Raw genomic sequence first — 20,321 nt, 5'->3', positions numbered from 1 at the left:
CCCAAACTTTTACCAACCCCGTACTGCTTCAGACATTCAACCTCCAGCAACGTACCCCTGCTGTGTATACTAATTACTCAGCTAATTAATTAGTGTACTTAATTCCTGGATGCTAAAGGGTTTACATGAGCATAGTTTCAGCACAGAAACTGGACTTTTTAAGATTGTAAGTCTATTTATAGGTCAGTTTGGAAATGGAATTGGAATGTTTGACTTGAAAATGCAAATCACAGGTTTTTTTCCCAGTTTTGGACCCAAGGGAGACTTACATAAGCAAACAAGACCATCAGCAAGAAGATTTCTTAATGTCTGTCCCAGGGTCCGAGCCCCAGCAAAATCGGACTAAACTATTTTCGGTACGCATGCCATAAGAGCCTTTGATTACATTTTCTCAGGAATTTTTTGGCAATAGCCCTCTTCCTCCTAATATTTAAATTTTATTTATTAAATACTTCGCAATGAGGTGTGATTTTTAAATCAATACATGAATTGAAATGGAACATTGTTTTACCATTGTTATTTTACAGTTATTGATCCAACATAGCCACAAATAGATACAGGTACTAGTTACAAGTTTAAAAAACAAATATAGCTTTAAAAGTTAAGTCTTTCTTTCCCTCGCTTCCAAAACAGATGTGCATGCAAGCCAGATCAAGAGCTTACATTGCGCTGGGATGGTGCTCATAAAAACATTACTGCTTTTGTTCACAGAGGCCACCAAAATCAACACAAAATGAACCTTCCTTGTAGTTGCTTTAATCTCATATGTATAATATTGGACCACAGTCTCTAGACACCAGAACACTAAATGAATAACAGCCTGTATCACTCACATGGCACCTTGCTCCACATTAGGTCCTCGTACATAGAAGGGAACACGGATATCGAACTCATAAGGCATCGATTTGCCTTTGACCAGACCAAACTGGCCAATATGGTAGCCGTGGTCTGAGGTGTAAATGAGGTAGGTGTTGTCCAGTTCCCCTGTCTCCACCAACATGTTGTACACCTGCAGAGGAGGATAAAATGCACTGAACACTCACAGTGTAAAAAGTTATACTTTGTGTTTGATAGCTCCAGTCTCCTGTGCCAGTTTCAAGGAAAAGGGATTGAACAATTTACCAAGTGTGTCACTGAATACATTATACAGTCCCAGCCAGAACAGGCACAGATCTCTCAGGACTTGAGACTGTCAGATGAAATGTGTGTGCGTCTGTGTTTAAGTGTCTGTGTCTGTTTCTGTGTTTAAACATATGTCTATCTGCCTGCATGTCCGCCTACCTTCTCCACACTGTCATCGACAGACAGCAGGGTCTGCATCCTCCTGCGCTGCAGCATGTTGGTGAACTGCATGTGGACGGGCTTCATAGCTCCTGTGTAGCGTAGGATCCAGTGTTTGTCGAGGTTAGGGGCGTAGTTGTAGCTGGGAGTTCTGGAAGAGGAACAAAAACGTCAAACTAAACCACAAAAAAGTCCATGTGGTGTTCTCAACATCTCACTTTTGTGGCTTCTTTGACATCGCAAAAGGAAAAAATAAGAAAAGCAAAACATTCATTCCAGCACATTGTAACTCCCCGTAACTCCATTCAGTTGTTTTCTTCCATTTCTGCATGTGATTTTCATTTTCTATAGCTGTAAATTTGATTGTAGAAAATGTGCCAGTGTAACGGAGTTAATAAGAAATTTGATTCCACTTGCCATATAAAAACTCATCTCTCAACACGCAAACTTGTTTGTCCCATAGTAATTAAACGCAGCATCCCTGTGGTTTAGGGTCATGCACCCTGGGGGGCAGCAACAGTCGGACCTTCGTGGCTCCCTGGTAGGTGCAAGAGCTAATGTGACTTAATATATTCATATTAATGACTTTATTTTCAGTACAAAGGTGTGGTTTAAGTTGTGTTTTTTTATTTTATTTTAGTTTACAAAATGGCTAGTGCCACATGTTAGTTAACCTGCACTGTCTTTTCATTTGATATTTTCCAGTTGTGCATGTGTGTATGAGAGAGAGACAGTGTCCGAAATAAACGGCTCGATGCCAAATGAGATGGTCGTCTTCGTAAATTACACAACGCCAGAGAGAGTACCAAGCTGCTACACCAGTGTGTGTACAGCTACATTGTGCATTCACAGCAATATTCTCTGCCTGTGCCTGCTGATGTCTCCTATCCGTTTCTTTCTAAAGTAGCAAGAAATCTGTTTACGCAATGCTAAACTGGGGTTACATAAACCATGTAAAATGCCAAGCATTGCAATCGATTGGCCCGTACACAGTGAGCACAGTTTGATCAATAATTAACTCCGAGCCATTTGGAACTTTAATTATTTGAGAATAAACACTGCTAAATAGCTAATGGGATCCCAGAAGAAAATATATTTAACGTTTAAAGCGGATCGATTTGCCTTTAAGAAATGCTAATGTCTCACAGCCTGGTCCACAGTGGCAACTCTGATGTAGTGTGAAGATGTGTCTGCAAGGAGCCAAGGTGAGAAGGAGGTTTATCACCAGAGGGGTGCAGGACTTTTACTGCCTCTTTCTCTTCATTTGGTTGATAAGGGCGGAGAGGGGATGGAGTGAGAAAAATAGCCACAGAAGCGCTCTCAGAAAACATCACCCGAGGGAGGGCAAATTTATGGAGAAAGAGCAATTAAAAGTTTGTACAAAGACACTGGGGCCGTATTTTCAGAATATTCTGTGTGTAAAGCCTGCGTGGCACAGGTTAATGATGCTGGAGGGATTAGATGAAGCAGGAGAAGACTGTGAGGGGGTTGGAAGGAGGGGGCAGAAACTGCAGTCTCATTACTGGCCTTGGATCTGTCTCTGGAGGCCAATATCAGGACCGCCATTAGCCAGCAGCAGTAGACAGCCAGTCAGGAGCATGGAGGGTCAGGAAGACAAAGGCTGAAACACTGTGTGTGCATATGTGTGTGTGCACCGCCTAAATCATTACCTATGCATTAAACATACATCACTCATGCCCCTCTTTGATCACGGCTGACAAAATGGTACAAATTAGCAGGGCTCATTACGGTGGTAACACTAATGTGAACAACACATGAGCCAAATAAACTGGAGCGAAACACTGGCTGTGTGTGGAGAGGGCTCAGCTGCCAAGAGCACACTGCAGGCAGAGGAGGATAAGATCGAGCTGAGATTATGGAATTTGTGTCATTCTGGGTCAAATGAAAGGGAGCGTGAATGTGTGGATGACTCATGTGCGAGAAAATAGCTGAGGATGCTTGAAAAAGTAAGAAAATATCCTTGTGTTTGTCTGCTCGGGCTAACATAAACTGAATCATGACATATTAAATGAGCAGAGCCAGTGCAGTATCTCAAAACAATCTGGAGCGCACAGCCTGGTTGATCGTTTAGCTGGAGTGCTCCTTTTCTTACATGTGCTGTGATGAGTTGGGGAAGGCAGTGCTGTACTGCGGGGCGGAGTCTTCTGGACCATGCGGAGCCACATGGCTCAGGACCATCATGACAGGGCGGTGAGGGTACATCCTCTTAGACATGCGGAAGTAGTTGACGCTGTCGTTGGTAATGATGTCTGTCAAGTAGTCCTGTGGAGCAAGCAGACATTGTCCATCAGCTACTCAGAGAGTGACAGAGGGAGTGAAAGAGCAGTCACAGCCCTGAGTTCTATGCTGGGCCAGTGTTCATTACTAACCTGGTGTGAGCCAAACAAGATTCCCAAGCTCTACTGTATAGCTACTGTATCTAAATAATGACTCACAATGGATTTAACCTGCTTAGGATGATGAGCCTTAGACATGAGAGAAAGTAATTGTTGAGCTCTTTGCAAACACATGACTCAATGCTACAGTGAGGATAACATATGATACATGAAACTAGACCTTAGGAATACATTGGTACCAACCATTTCATGATATCTAGTCTGGAAAGGGGTGAAATAATGCTCCAAAGTTAGGCTTGCTTTGGGCGAGAGAAAAACTGGCATGCCAATTTTCACAGAGCTCCTTTGCCCTCTTACCTCATGATTTGGAATAAGAATTTGGTTTATGGGTACCCTCAGGTCTCCCATTTACAAAAATGTCTACTTCATGATAATACCATGCAGTTTGGGGGCAAAATCCATGCAATTTTTCTCATTATCTCTTGCCTATTTGAGTGTTTCTGCATACTGGGGTCCCTAAACAGTTTTGGAATTACATAAATTGGGTATGACTGAAAAGCTGAGACTCTTGTGGATTTAATGATCCCAATTAACTTCATATGTGATGATGTTAGTCCCCATAGTAGCCATCTTATAGTAGTGAGACAATTATTTTTAAGCTTGAGCTCACTGTATAAATGACCTGCCGATGATAACTACAGCCTTGTGAAACTTTACAATCATAAACTAAAGACCTAGGGCATTCAGATGATGTATGACTTTTCTAGGTACATTGACAATGAGGGGGTTCCTCAGCAGAACTAAAGTTACCATGCGTCTTGCAGAAATCTCCAAAATGTCAAAGGCATTTGATACAAAATCACGGCATTCATTTTTTATGGTGTTCCTCAAGATCTTGGTGTCTTAATGTGGTATTTTTGGAGGGAGTTTTGACCATTTTTTTTATTTTTTCCTGATTGGTAAAAGAAAGGGTTAAATTCAGCAACAAACCTAAGAAAAAGCTAATATTAAAAGAAAAACAAAATGCTGCAACAGCTTATGAGAAATACTAATTGAACATGGGAATAGCTTTCATATACTTTCATCATAATGTCCCAGGCGCTTAAACAGTTCTTAACAAATGTATAAGACCACCTGTCATAAAAACAAGAAAACAAATATTTTAGAAATCTTTAAAAAGCTTGTTTAAAACCAAAATGTTATTGTTATTTATTTGGCAAACAACAAACTGAATTCACTTTTTTAATACCCAGATTGTAGCTTCTGTGAGAAGTCAGAAATGAATCAAGCAGAATATACGACCACTTAAACTCATTTTTCTGTTCAGGAATGCAAGTAAATAACCAAAATTTGACATTTTAATCAAGAAATAATAATGTGCTTTACTATTCTTATCATTTTTTTGTAAAACAGTACATTTAAAAATTGATGGATAACAATAATAATTATATTTTAGCATTAAAAATATCATTTTGGTTAAAGAGGTTTATTGTTATGGGTAACATATGTTTACTTAATGTTAACTGCTTATAATGTGGAGACACCAACACATCTCAAAGCGGTCTAGAAATACTATGACTATTGCTACCAGCAATCACTCTGCAAAGTAAAATGTGATATCTTCCAGGTGGAAATACCTTTGAGTAGTCACTGCTGTGTTTCTCTCGTACTCCGTTCCTGCAGAGGGTGTAGTTGTAGAAGCGGGAGTTCTTCACCAGTGCTACCCATTCCTTCCAGCCAGGGGGCACATAGGAGCCGTTGTACTCATTCAGATACTTCCCAAAGAAGGCTGAGTGAGAAACAGGCAGTATGATAATCCCAGTCCCCCAGCTTAATGCATCTGTGACAGCACCTGTGTGAAACTACTTTGACATTCAATGGTTCAGACCGGAGGCGCTCACCTGTTCTGTAGCCAGAGTTGTTGAGATGTACAGCGAAGGTGTGTGGCTCGTGGTGGGCCTGCCACGAGGGTGAGGAGCAGTTTTCGTTGTTGGTGTAGGTGTGGTGGTTGTGCACATACTTCCCCGTCAGGATGGAGGAGCGGGACGGGCAGCACATGGGCGTGGTGGAGAAGGCGTTGGAGAAATGCGTGCCACCCTTCTCCATGATGTGCCGAGTTTTGTTCATGGCCTGCATTGAGCCTGGTAGGACACAGTGTAAAACAGAAAGAAGGTGGGGGGAATGTTGTTAGAAGGGCAAGGAGGGTGAGAGGAGATTCAAAGGCCGAGAACTGAAATTAAACGGATGCAAGGGGGATATAAAGTGATTGGAGGAAAAAAAAAAAGAGTGATATATTAAAGAAAACAGAGAGTAAGAAATATATAAATATAGGACACGAGGGGTTAAGAGCTAAAACCATCACGGACATGGTAGAGAAAAAGAAGGGGAGAGAGTAAATGAGGGAATAAATCTTTTTGGTAAAGTGTAACCCATTTGGATTCCTGTGTACTAAAAGCTTTTCAGGCTGATGGTGATTGTTTGGGAAAACAGATGCTTGACCATAAATTCCTGCTTTTCAATGGGAGTCTTCTCACCAGCGATCACAGGAGGACAAAAGATGTCACAGAGGCCATTATGCAGCCACTCCAGTCCAATACGCCGCTAAAGGACTTAAGCGGGAAGGGAGATGGCCAGAGTTTGGCACCCAGACAATGGAAGCCATAGGCCGCCCTCATTTCATGCCAGCATTGGAGGAGCTGGCAAAGGGAGCACATGACTCTGAGTGGGCCAGTTGTTATGGTGCCAAGAGGCAGCATTAGGCTGACTTTCCCTTGCTGATGCTGTTGGATACACATGGAGAGAATACCCATACCCGTGGGACATAAAGCAAACAGAGAGCGACAGATGCACAAACACACAGTAAACACACACACACACAGGAGAAGGATTAATGGGAGGGAAATGTCCTACCCAGCTCTATGTCCTGATCATCAGTGAGGATGAGGATGATGTTGGGGCGGATGTTGCGGAAGTGGCGGTCCCTCTGCAGCCGTGACTTGAGGCGATATCCAGACAGGTAGCCAGAGCCCTCGGCCTCAGGAAGGATTCCAACCAGGGCAAGGAGGAGGAGAAGGAGAGGGAGAGGGGCGGAGAGCCCCTGCCCTGCCATCACGCTACCCTGCTGTCACCTCCTCAGTCCTTCGTTTCACACACGGAGCACCCTCAGTCAACCTGATGGGGCACAGAGGGATACTGATAAGATTAAAAAACACACACACACACGGTCACACACAAAACAGGGTGAAAAATAGCAGATGCAAGCCTTGCACCGCCATTACAGGGTGCTCTTCCGTACAAATGCACCCGTTTGGGCTGAGCTCAGCTCGTTAATCAATCATTAATGATGCATTAGAGTGGTGTCATTGGCTGGGTGTAATGATCGCTGGTGATGAGCACATGGCTGCCAGGCTGGGGCTAATGGGCCTGGGCCCAGGGCCAGCTCTGGACTCACCTCCCCTTGAGAGGGTTAGGGTGGATATGAGGGATGTGGGGAGGTGGGGTGGGAGGAGGTGTGGGGGGCCAGAGGTGAAGGAGGGAGACAGAGGAGGAGATGAGAGGAGGAAAATGAGGACAGGGGTCAATGAGCAGAGTGACAATGTGAAGAGGGAGCAAGAAGCCAGTTGGCCTCAAATTACACACAGTCAGTGCACTGTGTGGAAAAGAGGAATATCAAAGTATCTGTGAAAAAAAAGCAGTTTATATTAATGCGGCAATATCACCAAGGTTAATAAAAGCAAAGTGCCTCAAGATGTGGCGCAAATTGCAAATTCTGCTCTCCTTGTGTAAGTTTAACATAACAATTAGAGTCAAGTACGTGTTAAATAGAGCTTTTTCATAATTAATCTCTGCATGTGGTTTACCAAAATTACACTACAATCCTATTAGTCCTCTAATAACTCTTTCTCATTAACACCATATCCCCTCTGACTTTGCCATGGAAACTGTTATACTCCCTTGCACACATTACTTACCCAGTATTACTTGACAATCTACAATTACTATGAAACTCCAGGAACAAATGACTGATGGATTTTTATCACACAAAGCATCAAAACAAGAGCATTGTTACTTATTTAGACCAGGAAGTTAGAATTGAAAGTTTTGTTCAGCGTCATATTCTTCATAAATTAATACAACACCGCCACCACTAATCCCTAATGTTCGACCTGGAGACGTTTAATGTGCTTTACAACCTCTGTAGTCTCGTTTAGCATTTAGCAACTGCATTTTTCATGACTTATTAAAGCTTCAAAGTTCACAAAGGAGTATTTACTAAGTATGAGTGTAGTATGTATAAGTATATTATATCATAGCACAAGACATACAAATCTCTTAAGCTTAAGTAGATCTCACTTCATAAATCTAACTTAAAAACCCATTAAAAAACCCCGCTGACTTTGAGACGACCTGGGGGACTGCATATTAAATCTCAGCAGATAGAGCAACAACCTTTCCTAAAGAATGTGTGTCATTTTAAAACAAATTACTACTAAATATTAGATAGAGAATGTATATTACTACATTGACTTTTAAATAAAAAGGCCATATAAAATGAAATCATTTTCTCATCTTTAATTGAGCTGTTTTTGTCATATTTTTATTACCAAATGAATATCAGAGTGATAAAAAGAAGAGCTGAACCTTTGTAGCTTTTTTATCATGACACATAATCAGAGCTGCAACACACCTCAAAGACCAAAATCATAAACACAGTTTACAAGCAGCAGCAGCAGCAGCATCACTGCGCCCACTGAAAGCCTCCACTGTCACTAAGGTAAGGTGGGGGTTTGAGCATGTGTGTATGTGTTTGTGAGTCCACAAGGAGAATGTAGCCATACGATGAAGACAATAAAAACAACACAACGGCAACCTTTCCCTGCTGGGACTGCAACTCCTCCTTAACGACAGTCCGACTGGAATAAAGTCTGACGTGGGAAGTAGGACAACAAATGAACACACATGTAACTGTGCCTGGATGCACACATACACAACTAATAAAAACATGATGAAGCCCTTGAAAGCAAAAAATGTAAAATGTATTTAAGGCAAGAGATGATTATTAAAGATAAAATGTGGCTCCTCCTGTCGAACACAAAGCTCCCTGTTCTTCTCTGGTCTATGCTGTTGTCCAGATTGTGCTCATTAAGGTCTTCCTGAACACCCACACATGTCCTCCGTCCTCCTCCATGGTCTTCTCCATGGTTTTCACAAAACGCACACACCTACACACACAAATACACGCAGCGTGCATGTGAATACATGCATTAAGTCTGTACAACAGCAGCTGTGTTTGCTCTGGTTTCCTACTCCCAGGGCATGTGGTTGCTCCCCGGAGGAACACATGAGCTCTGACCCAGGGCGCTGTGCTGTTTGAGATTGTCCTTGCTCTTTTCTCTCACTGCCTATGTCCCTCTTTCATTTCTGGCATTGGATGAAAACAAGACATAAGCTATGAGGAAATCCAAGAGAAAAAAAAATCTGGTGAAAGAACGAGACACATTTAAGTAGCTTTGTCTGCAACCAGCAGTGAATACCTCCGTCACCAAAATGGATTCCAGGACATCTACAGTGAATAAAGAATACATTCAGTGTGCTCGAATTAAGACGGCCATCTGCCATTGAGTGGTTTGTGGTGTGGAAGGTACAGCAGTTCCCTTTGATAGTTGTTTATCTGTTCAAAAAGCTGATGTGTGGAAAACCAAATATAGAGCTGACTTACAAGAAAACATCCAGCTCGATTTTACACACTGCTCCATCAATAGCCAAGTATGTAAATGTTGTGTTATTGACATGCCACTGTGGTGGATATTTTCTGACATTACTCCCATGAGGCCTCCTTCTTCCCCCTGATACTAAGTACTAATTGGATTTCCCGGCTTTTATCAGCTCTAACTGACACATACAGTCCTTTCTTTCCAGTTTGCTCTCTCCCTCTCTCTTTTATCTACCGGTATTGTTTATCTCTCCGGGTGGCAGATGCTACATGAAACCGCAAAGAAAAAAAACACCGGAAACCATAACGTCCAAACAGACAGAAACCATTATGCTTTGAAGATGTGTGGAAAAACAGAGATGGACAACCGTTAGGAAACAGCAGTACCTCGCCAAGATGTTCTCAGTCAACAACAACATGACCAATGTGATGGTTTGTACGCATTCATAATGCAAGGCGAGCCATGTTGTTTCTGTAAACCGGGATGATTTAGAGCTCGTTTTTCCTGACAGAGCTCTGCCCACATCAGCTCTTTGCACTAAGTGAACTGAGAAACGACAATGCTGATTCAGCCCGACAACGCAGAGTGAAAGAGGAATTTTTGCCATTTAGACAGAAGCACAAGACAACATGAGTAAATATAACTCTCAGCAAAACTCATTAAAGGCTGGGGGCTTTGAGAGGAAGGGTTTGGAAGTAAGCTAGCAGAATATGAGATCACAGGGAATAAGCTTCTAAAAGCTTGTTTGAGGAACAAGGATCATCTAAGGTTATACTAATGCCAAGTGATGCCTGGAAGTCAGAACAGAAAAGGAAAGTTTTGCTCTTCAGTCATTCGCTTGTAAAGAGGCTCTAAGAGACAGCAGCACTGCATCACTAGATAAAAACTTAATGCCGTCCATCTTTTATTGATAAGACTGAATTATAAATGCCGTGACAACAGAGCTGGCCGTGTCACAGCATGGGCATAAGACGGTGGCAAGAGTGGAGGGATGAAAACACACACCAGATCGACAGACAGATATGTTACACTGCTCGACAACACGCATCTGTACTTCTAGTATCACGGTTCAAGTGAGGCAGTGAGGAAGCAGGGAGAGTGCTTGATAAATCTTCCAAAGACTTTGCAGAGGCGTTAATGTACTTTTTCCCTATAAATAAAACACCTTGGGCTTTGAAACAGGCATAAAGTCTGATTCATCCAATCTGCAGCCCCCTGAGAAGGCACGAAACACAGACAGAATATGAGAAAACCCAGGAAAAAAACAGACATTTATTACATATTGAAGGAGGACGAGTCATGGCGTACACTTGCAATTTAATCAGCTGTGTCTCATAATGCATATGAAATATGGAGCAGAAAGCCCACAAGCTTGAAGCCAGACTCCTGGATTTTCTATCACGAATGTTCTGAGAGGGATGGAGAGAAAAAGACGGAGAAAATGTGAAAAAGGGAAAGAACCTCTAGGCATACAGTCTGGAGAGAACAAAGCCTGAGCACTTCCATTGCAGATGGATTTTTCCCAAACATAAAAACTAGATTCACAGACCAAGGCTTCCATATGAAATAAAGCGGTATAAAACAGAATACGGTTGCAGAGAACCTACAAATCTTTTCTGCGATGTTCTCCATGCAGGAAATTGCCATCCACTGTATTCTGGTGCTGGAAAACATAAAGGAGGTGGCCAGGAAAGTTTAAATAGACACATCCAGTTCTGAATGTGGCCCGCTGCAACACTATCAAGCCAATCCCTTTGGTCATAATTGAGGCTGGCAGGGCTTTGCTAATGTGTGACTTTGTTCCCATTGGCTTGCCGAGCTCTGAACAGAATGTGCAAAATCTCCAAGGACCCTTGAATTTACCAACAAAAGTTGGCATTCAGATGCAAATTCTGCAATGGCATGCATCTATGTGAGAGTAACTTTCTCTCAGAGAACTTTATATGTGTGTGTGTGTGTGTGTGTGTGTTTGGGGAGAAGGGGGTTTGCAATTCTCAATACAGTATGGAATGCTTTTTTCATGATAATAAGAAGCCATGGTTTGTTGCCATCCTTCATCTATCATTCTCTGCTTGCAAATCTTTTCTCCACCACCAGAATCCGGAAAAACACAGCCACAAAATATTTTTTCTTTGACCTATATGACTATTTTCATATGACCCTATAGTTGAGGAATGGCAAAAAAATGTAATAGCTGTGAGGTTTTGTTTTTTTGGGCCACTTGCTAGCAGTGGAAACAAATAGGCTATATCACGATATTATGGTATTCCAGGATATAAAGGAATCCTGAGGGTATGATCTTCAAAACCGTCAAAAATATAGACACTGCTCTTTTAGTCTATGTATTAAGCTGATATAGATATGTTGTTGTTTTCTATTTGTTGTACACAGGACCAGGTCACCAGATGTCTTTCAGAACTAATAAAAATAAAATGCAATTTTCAATTTGGTAATTTAATTGACTGCCTCTGAAGAACGCCAAAGAGCCGATGCGGCACTGTTCAACGGATAGCCGATAAGCTGGCGGTCGAGGCACGGCAGAGAGAGACAGTGGGGGAAGAACAGCATGTAGCAAGCATCCAGGCAGCCAGCAGGGGGGGTATTAAACACAAATGCAAATATACTGTATCATATACCCCGATGAAATGTCAGGAAGGTACGCCTATATGAAAAAAACAGATAGCGCCCAAGCCTGAACACTACATTGACATATATATCAGCTTGATATATCATCAGCTGATGATGATGGCAGACAGTAGCTTTTTTTTATTCATAAATCCAGCATATACGTAGCACCATAATTATTTATTTGGTGTTTTGTGCCACATGATGTGCCAATATTCGCTCTCTTTTTAAATCAATCTCTTCCAACTCCTGGGGTAAATATCTGGTTCTACTGCTGCTAAATGTGCTCTATGTTCACCAGTTAGTTGCTGGCTGTGTCTGTTGGTTGGTTGTTGCTGAACTGAAATAGTATACAGTGGGTATTTAGAGTTTCTATGCTAAAAACAGCTGCCTGCTGCATCTGGTAGCAATGCAATGAGAGTGAAATTTGCTACAAAGCTCTGAAGGGAGCTGTAGATAAAGGAGATAATTCTCTGTGGGTTCATTACTACAAGAAACCCTTTTCTAAACCAAAAATTAACTTGCTTAGGCTTCGGGAAAGAATGGCTAAAGGGTAATGGGTAAACTGTTGGAAAGAGTTTCATAATGCATTTTATGACAAAAATAAACTGTGTCTTCTGGTTTCAAAGGCTTTGTGTGCCTATCAACAATCTCAACACCTACGCCTTTACTTTTCTCCCTGCTGTAAGAACATTCCTGCTTTGATACCGAATGTAAACATACTTTTAAGCTGCTTCAACTAGAAACTGTCACTGTCATTTCTCTGGAGATACTGTCTCCTCATGACAGGTGCTTTAAGCATCCGGGTCATACAGCTGCATCCTCCATGATCTGTCACACCAATGACCTCTAAACTAATGGCTTATACTTTGTTAATATTGGTTTGATGATGTATGAAACAATGGCTCCTTCAACACGTCAGCACAGCGCCGTCAAAAATCTCCAATCCCTGGCTGATAACCCTGAAATCATATTCAATAACTCTCAAACTGCTTTTTGGTTTAAGATAGTGCCAGCACATTCTTTTGACAAATGTGCTTTTACTTCTAATAACTAACTTTAATAGTTGAGAATGACAAGAGATAATGCTGAGGCTGATCCCATTCACAGGGAAGATTTAATTTAGATTTCCCTCAGGTTCCGATAAGCTCGGTACTCTGCAGACATTTAAGATGACAGTCAGAACCTGCACAGCAATTTTCTGTTTGAATACGCAGACACAAAGAGCAGTGGTTAGACTCTAAAAGTGAGAAAATGAGATTTGTGCTGCGATGAGGAGACTCAAGTGTGAAATGTTTCATCCTGCAGTTACTGTTAAACAGTTTGGCTCCAACATTTGTCTGTTTCTCTTCTTGTTTATACATTATATTCTTCCCCAACCTTTAATTTCATGTGGAATGTGCTGCCCAGACAGTGAAATATGAATGAGTATAATTTTAGTACTTAACACATCATTAATCCTGCAGTGAGTCTGTTGCCCTGAGAAAAGGGTGAAGCTGTGATGCGTTCTGGCTGGAAAGCACTCACACGCACACGCACACACACACACACACACACACACACACACACACACACACACACACACACACACACACACACACACACACAATTCATTGTCCTGGCTACAAACACCTAGATTTAATTTATCTGCACTATATAGCCAAAAGTACATGGACCCAGGACTACAACATCGTGTGAATCTGCTGTAATATCATCTTCAGCGTGACACAAACACATAAACAGTGTTCCATCACTGGATCATTTCATTGGCAACCGAAGAAAGGAATGGTGTACCTCATTAATTGACCGCTGTGTGGTTTTTGCCATTTTACAAAATCTGGATGTCCCATGTATGAAGATCCTAGTCACGATTCACTCTGACCAATCGGTGGTCAGCAGTGTTTTAACTCCACCTATAAGTATCGGCTTAGCTTGCTTGAAACCTCAACCGAGGTGGTACCAAAAAAAGCACCAGGTACCATCAACCTTGGCAATATTGTTCCAAGTGAAGTGCAGTGGAAGTGGAAGGACAAAAGAAGAACTTGACTAGCCTGCACAGAGCTCTTGACTCATCTCAATTGCTGCAAGCTACAATGTTGTGGAAAGTCTTCCTAGAAGAGTGGAGGCTGTCATTGCAACTTAATACTTAATGTATTCAATGCCTGTGGTTTTAGAATGAGACGCTCAACAATACCTCTTGCGTGCCATTTGTGGGTGCCCAACTACATTTGGCCATACAATGTACTTTTCTGACTGGAGGTTTTAAGTAGATCTAGATCGATATATAGGTTGGCTGATATCTGTAGCCAATAGAGGCCTGTCACAGACGTATTGTATGAGTGTATGTTCTCCATTATGTGTGGGTGTCGGTGTATATAGAAAATCTTTTCTACGAAACATAGAGCACCGATTCCAGAAATGCGGGGATGTTGTCGTAATGTAAATAAAATAGAAATCGGTAATTTGCTAATTCTCTGTGACATATATTTAATTGACAATATATTTTATATTCAAACTGATAAAATTTTGTTTTTTTGTAAATGTACACGTCAGCAATTGGCTGATACTGAAAACACAGTACTGATGTTTATATAGATATATATTTTTATTTTGTTTATTCTTTCTTTTCTGAGTGTTCATTTATAATTGGTTGATATAATGAATAATAATGTTTAATAGTGTTGAAGTTTTTTATTCAAGTAATTTGCTTAAGAAGGCAGCTTTCTGAGTACCTTTATATAGTCACATCTGTGCTAAATTGGTGCTTAATCTATATAGAAGAGGTCTATTTCTATTTTATCTCAAAAATGTAGTATAAAAATCCCTATAAGCTGGTTATTGGTTTCCCTTTAAAATTGGTCTTAATCTAAAAATCCTTTATGGTGTTAGTTTAAAGATTTATAGTGTAAATAATATTCATGAAAGAGTATGTAAGTGGAAGTTACAAGGAAGTAGGGTAATAAACAAACAAACTGATAAATTATAAATGTGAAGATGCACACGAGGAAACTGTCCTCAGAACTCATCTTCTGGTCACGCAACATTTCGGAAGACTTCCTCACACAGTTAGAGCTGGCTGGGTCCACACACAGACACAGGTAAGAAAAATCATCCTGATCTCTGCAGCTCTATAATCCACAGGGCCCATTATCTTTTAAATGGTGCAAGTGATGGGTGAATAGTCTGGTGGAAAATATAAGAGGGCGAGAAAAAGAGAAATAGAGAGAGGTAGGAAAAGAAATAGACTGTATGATGGTGTCAATTCAGACAAAAGGCCCAGTCATGATGTGTTCTCGCTTGAGAACAAAGAGCTCTGACAGACTCCCTGGGTCTGTTCTGTTGACTATAAATGTACCCCGTACACACACACACACACACACACACACACACAGGCAGAGCGACAGACAGACACACAAACACACCCACACTCTGCATATCAGACTTCAAACTTCTCTTTCCAACAAGCGGACATAAAAGGAGAGAACAGCAGTTAGGCTAATTATCTCTGGATCTGGAGAAAATGAACAGCATCGTATTGTTGTATTGTTCTGAAATCATTTGGCCCCGGCAGCTCAAGAGGGACATCACACAGTTTTTGCCTGGCTTTTTGTCTTCTTCAGGTTTAACAAACTAACTCAGTGAAGATAATCTTCATTATGAAAACCTGCTGCAGTGAGGATGTTTTGATGACAGAATTTAGTCTTCATCTTTTAAAGACGCCAGTTTTCTATTTCATCCACACACGTCCACTTCACGCTTCGCTCTCTGTTTCCAGCAGCAACAGAGTGGCATGTAGGGCTAGCGTGGTGGTCTGCAGGTTTTTTTCAGGGGCTTCAGTCAGGGTCCACAGCCGGGTCATGGCATTTACCCCTCCTCCTCTGCACCCTCGCAGTACGCTCCAACAGAGCCCAAAGAGAACACGGAGGTGTTAGAGAAAACACAAACAGAGCCCCGATTGTCCCTGACTTGGGTTCAACCCCCCACAACCCCACCTCCAGGGGTTTAAGACTGAGAGAATGAGCAACTGTCAATGGTGTTTTGTAAATACGTGGCTGTTTTCACTTCAGATGGGTTTATTCTGATGTCAGAGGGAAATGCGCCTGCTTTGCAGTCTGCAAGTGTCCTTGCCTTTCCTGTCCTATTGAGGTTTGTATGGGAAAGCCATTCGTGGTGCGTCCGAGAGAGCGGCACAATTGCCAGCTCCTTTGAGGCAGAGGTTGACAGCTGAAACAAGTGAGCAAGCTGGTGGACAGGGCAGCCCGCTGAGTGATGGCAGTTTCTTATTGGCACTTATTGACCAGAGGCAAAGCCCCCCTACAGTGTGTCACATCTCAGCTAAATGGATTACAGGCAAATCAGCCGGGGCCGATTGTTCCAGCGACCTATCCGCCTCACGGAGACCCCGGTGCAGCCAAGTGACTTCTGCATGACATTGCGTAACTGCAGCACCAATTACAAATCAAACATTGCTCAAAGTACGATCTTCTAAGAATTGCATTATATAAAAAAAGATTGATGAGAGGAACACTATTGGCATGCACAAGGTTTATTTATCTGCTCGGGATAATGCAATCATACCTCTAGTTTGTAGGCTGCACACGTGTTGGTAAAATGAGATCATGTTCCACAGGACTCATAGATTTTAAGCTGTCATTTGTTGCGTTTTAATTACACGCCATTTCTCTGCCATCATCAAATTAGCACCTGCAGTGGGGACCGCTCCTAATGGCCCTGACTTAATGATGATTACAGACAATATCGGTTTCAACTTTCAGTAAACAACTGCCGCCAGCCCGCAGAATAAATTACAACCCAGATGAATCAATATGCTGGTTGGAAGTTACAGTTCAGCTGCTGAATAAGTGATCACTTCTATAGACTTTACATGACTGATAAACAATGGCTCTTGACTACTCGGAGAGGCCCTACACAGAAGAGGGATGTTTTACCACGGGGTAGTGGGGGTCTGTTGGCGCCATGAGGACCATCTCTGGTGTTAAGCGTACCCTTGGGGGTTGGAGAGGCGACGACCACTTCTTTACCTCTCCACTCCGCCCATTCTCTGTCCTAACCCCCCTACCCCTCGCTAGCTGGCTTTCTCCTGGCCCTTTTGTCGGCGGATTACTGGGGGTTTAGAGACGCACACACTGATCCCTCCCTCCCCTATCGGAACCACACAGGGGGTTAAGGCTGGAGCACAGAGGGGAGACCTCCACACAATGATCTGAATTACAGAGGCTTTCTATGTATGGCCACTTATATTCCCCCCCATTTGCTCTACTCAGAAATCGCCACAGAGCGCTATTCAGTGCTTGTGGTTTTCCCAGCAGGAATCTTGGGACATATGCCAAAAACCAGAGAAGATTTTTTTGGGAATTTGTAACAAAAACCTACAGAGTTCAGTATTTGTTTCTTTTTAAACTCTTTGTCTTTTGTTCGGTTTAAACACAAACATGTGTGATGGTCCTTGTAATCAATGATAGTAAAGGACCAACACAGAAAATACCATCGGAAAACAAACAAGCCTCAGGTGAAACCGCAGCAATGTGTACAACACATACAGCACACATCATCCCTCTATATCGTGCAGGCTGTCTCCTCCTCTACAGGTCGGTATCCATCTCTCTCTGCCTCGTCCCCTGGACAGCTGCCCAGACAGCCCATCTGTCTGTGCTGACCTGTGTTTGGGACCATGGGGGGAGTCTAAGTGGTCCATGAAGGGGGTCTTTGGCATGTTGCCTGCCCGGTAATGACAGTTAAGCTGCCAGCGGCTTGCCTAACAGCTTTGGAGGTCTCTCTGTGGTGCTACAGTATTGATATTGTATTGGGTTGCAAAGGGCTTGGCAGCCTTTTAATGAGAGCTCAGATTGATCAGGCGGTAGTGGCTCTCCCTTTACTGTGGATGATGCTTATTGGGTGTCCCTGCAGACCCCCCCCCCCCGATCTGTATCACTCACTGAGGAGAGAGACACACTCATGCCCACAGCACATAGTCACACATACACATTACTGAAATATCTAATTTTGATCCAACACCTTGAAAAATATCATATCATTTTTAATACTGTGGGGGAAACACTGAGGTCATAACATTTTTTGAATTTTATTAAAAGGCTCACCAACCTTCAATCAACAATCAGAGTGCTTTGTAGAAGTCGCCATGTTGGTTGTTTAGGAGCTTTGTGTGAAAATTTGATGTGTTAGCACCTTTCGTTAGCATGGGATTGCTTACAATAATAATAAAAAAAAGAAATGTGAATTATTTACAAACAACACTCCTGCTGTTTTCTTAGAGGCTGTATAGATCTGGCATTAACATGTATCATGGGTGATCTGATCACAGGTGGACAGCTCTAGAACTGTCCACACCTGGCATTAGAATGCATCTCTACATGGGTCTTGAGTGACCACTTGTAACGGGATCTCACTTTCCCACCCTAAATACAAATAAACCCGGAGTAAACACATGGCTGATGCAGAAGGCACTGCGGCGTATGATTAAAGTAATGTCTGAAGTAACATATTTGTTTACAATAAGGTCATCGTCTATGGGCAGTCCCGATGGACCTCTGTGCTGACATTGCTGCCAGAGGAGTGCAGACTGGCAGGTTGCAGTGTCACTTATGTGCAGTGCACTGGGGGGTGGGGGAAATCGGCCCAATATGATATTAACATCCAAAACACAAGATTTAATCTCCAATCCAATCTGATCTCAAATTCTTCCTCAATGCATGAACGGGGCCTTTGAGAGAAGGTCGAGAAGAGAGCACAGTTAGTGAGTGAGAGGAGGTGGTGCTATGTGGGCACTGTGGCGGTGTGTGTAACTCGCTGTCAAAGGGCAGAGAGCAGAAAGAGAAGCTGCAACACGTGCATCCATACTGCGGGAAATATTCAATATATTTAAAATTTTCTGTAATGATATGTATCGGAAAATGGATACTTGTCAGAAGAAATGTTGTTTAGTTGTAATTAAAATTAGTTGTAACTAAAATAGTATTTCCTCTAGTGAAATAAATATACTCCACCTTGGAGCATCATAAAGGTTCAGGTGGCAGCGGTGATGGAGTCCGTTGGAAACGGCTGAAACAAAATGTAACTGTTATGGGACTCTATCAGTCGCCAGAGTCGTCAAGTTTAAAAAACTACATGGAGCAAACTTTACAAGAGCATAATTGAAACTTGAAATCGACTTCCAAAGTAAAGAATTTGTTCCATATAAGTCTGCATTTTGTAATAAAAAGATCAAGATGCTGTAATCTCAATTATTATTTCCCCAAACAGAATGCTTTATCAGCACTTAGAAAAGAAAGAAACACTTTAAGCATTTCTATCAGTGAAGAGAACGGCTGAATTAACAACAATAATACGACTTAAGAAAGTAAAACTTTAAAGAAAAATCTAAACAATATTCAAACAGTGTTTTTGATGCATGGCAACACCCACACATGTACGTGACTAACTGAATCACCCACCCACACAAACAGGAGAAGCAAAATCTCAGTCTCTTCCCTGTGGGGTCACTAACTGTACAATAGAGGCAAACAAAGTTAAAATAAACAGACAGACAGTTAGAGACAGAGACAGAAGGAGAGAAAGATATTGAACCGCCTGCCTGTCAGCCTCTATGATAGTGCCTCACCTTTCCATCCCATCTACACCTCTTTACCTGCCTCCACAGGCTCATGTCAAGGTCACAGCAGTGGTCTCTGAGACTTGACTCTCTCCTATTAGCCCTCCATTAGGCTCCTGTCAAACAGGCAGCCAGCTGTCGGCCCCCCTGTGGTTGTGATCATGGCCCCCTCTCAGCCTTTAGACCCCCCTGGGATCTGCAGCAGTGAAGTAGCAGGATGGAGGTGGAAATGAAACCCTGCTCAGTACTCGCAGGAGAGGACACTGTGATTACTTTTCAGTGGCCTTTACTACTGAAGCAGCCGGGAGACGGCGGCTGTGCTGCCAATCGGTCACACTGAAACGTGATGTGAAAAAAATTCTGAATGCACTGTATTTGCACGGGTGGAAATGGTGCACGTTGTGATTATGTCCATATGCACAAGCTGCTCGCCCTCTTTGTCGTCTTCTTTCTCAGTTTTCTCTCTCTTTTATTAAACATGAATTAGCGGCGCCTTGATCAAGTTCATCACCCTTGTGTTGTAATTAGTGCTGTGTCAGAGCGCAGAGCACGGCCCCATTTCACTGATAGAGTAATTATCGCACCATCGGCCAGCTCTCTGACCTCCATCGCCCCACCCCCACACACCTTCAAACCTTTCTATCACACCTTCCTATCAGCTCAGATGGAACATTAAACATTAGACAGGACAAGAGATATGGCCCGCTTTTCAAC

At 42.4% G+C, this 20,321-nt stretch overlaps 1 protein-coding gene across 7 annotated transcripts in view; it reads right to left on the bottom strand.

Annotated features, from left to right (window-relative positions):
• The window catches only part of sulf2a (sulfatase 2a), a 50,998-nt gene that overhangs the window by 7,347 nt on the left and 23,330 nt on the right, over positions 1 to 20,321 (bottom strand). For all 7 annotated transcript variants that reach the window (XM_059329529.1, XM_059329534.1, XM_059329533.1 and 4 more), the window contains 6 exons: positions 6,549 to 6,809; positions 5,540 to 5,779; positions 5,276 to 5,427; positions 3,395 to 3,564; positions 1,282 to 1,432; positions 834 to 1,009 (listed from right to left, as the gene is read on the bottom strand). In XM_059329529.1, coding sequence (XP_059185512.1) covers positions 834 to 1,009; positions 1,282 to 1,432; positions 3,395 to 3,564; positions 5,276 to 5,427; positions 5,540 to 5,779; positions 6,549 to 6,747 — 1,088 coding nt within the window. In that variant the 5' untranslated portion in view covers positions 6,748 to 6,809. The remainder of the gene's footprint in view (positions 1 to 833; positions 1,010 to 1,281; positions 1,433 to 3,394; positions 3,565 to 5,275; positions 5,428 to 5,539; positions 5,780 to 6,548; positions 6,810 to 20,321) is intronic.

This window comes from Centropristis striata, chromosome 3 (assembly GCF_030273125.1).
Source record: "Centropristis striata isolate RG_2023a ecotype Rhode Island chromosome 3, C.striata_1.0, whole genome shotgun sequence".
NCBI lineage: Eukaryota > Metazoa > Chordata > Actinopteri > Perciformes > Serranidae > Centropristis > Centropristis striata.
The sequence above is the reverse complement of the archived record's forward strand: the minus strand, read 5'-3'. Positions and strand labels throughout refer to the sequence as shown.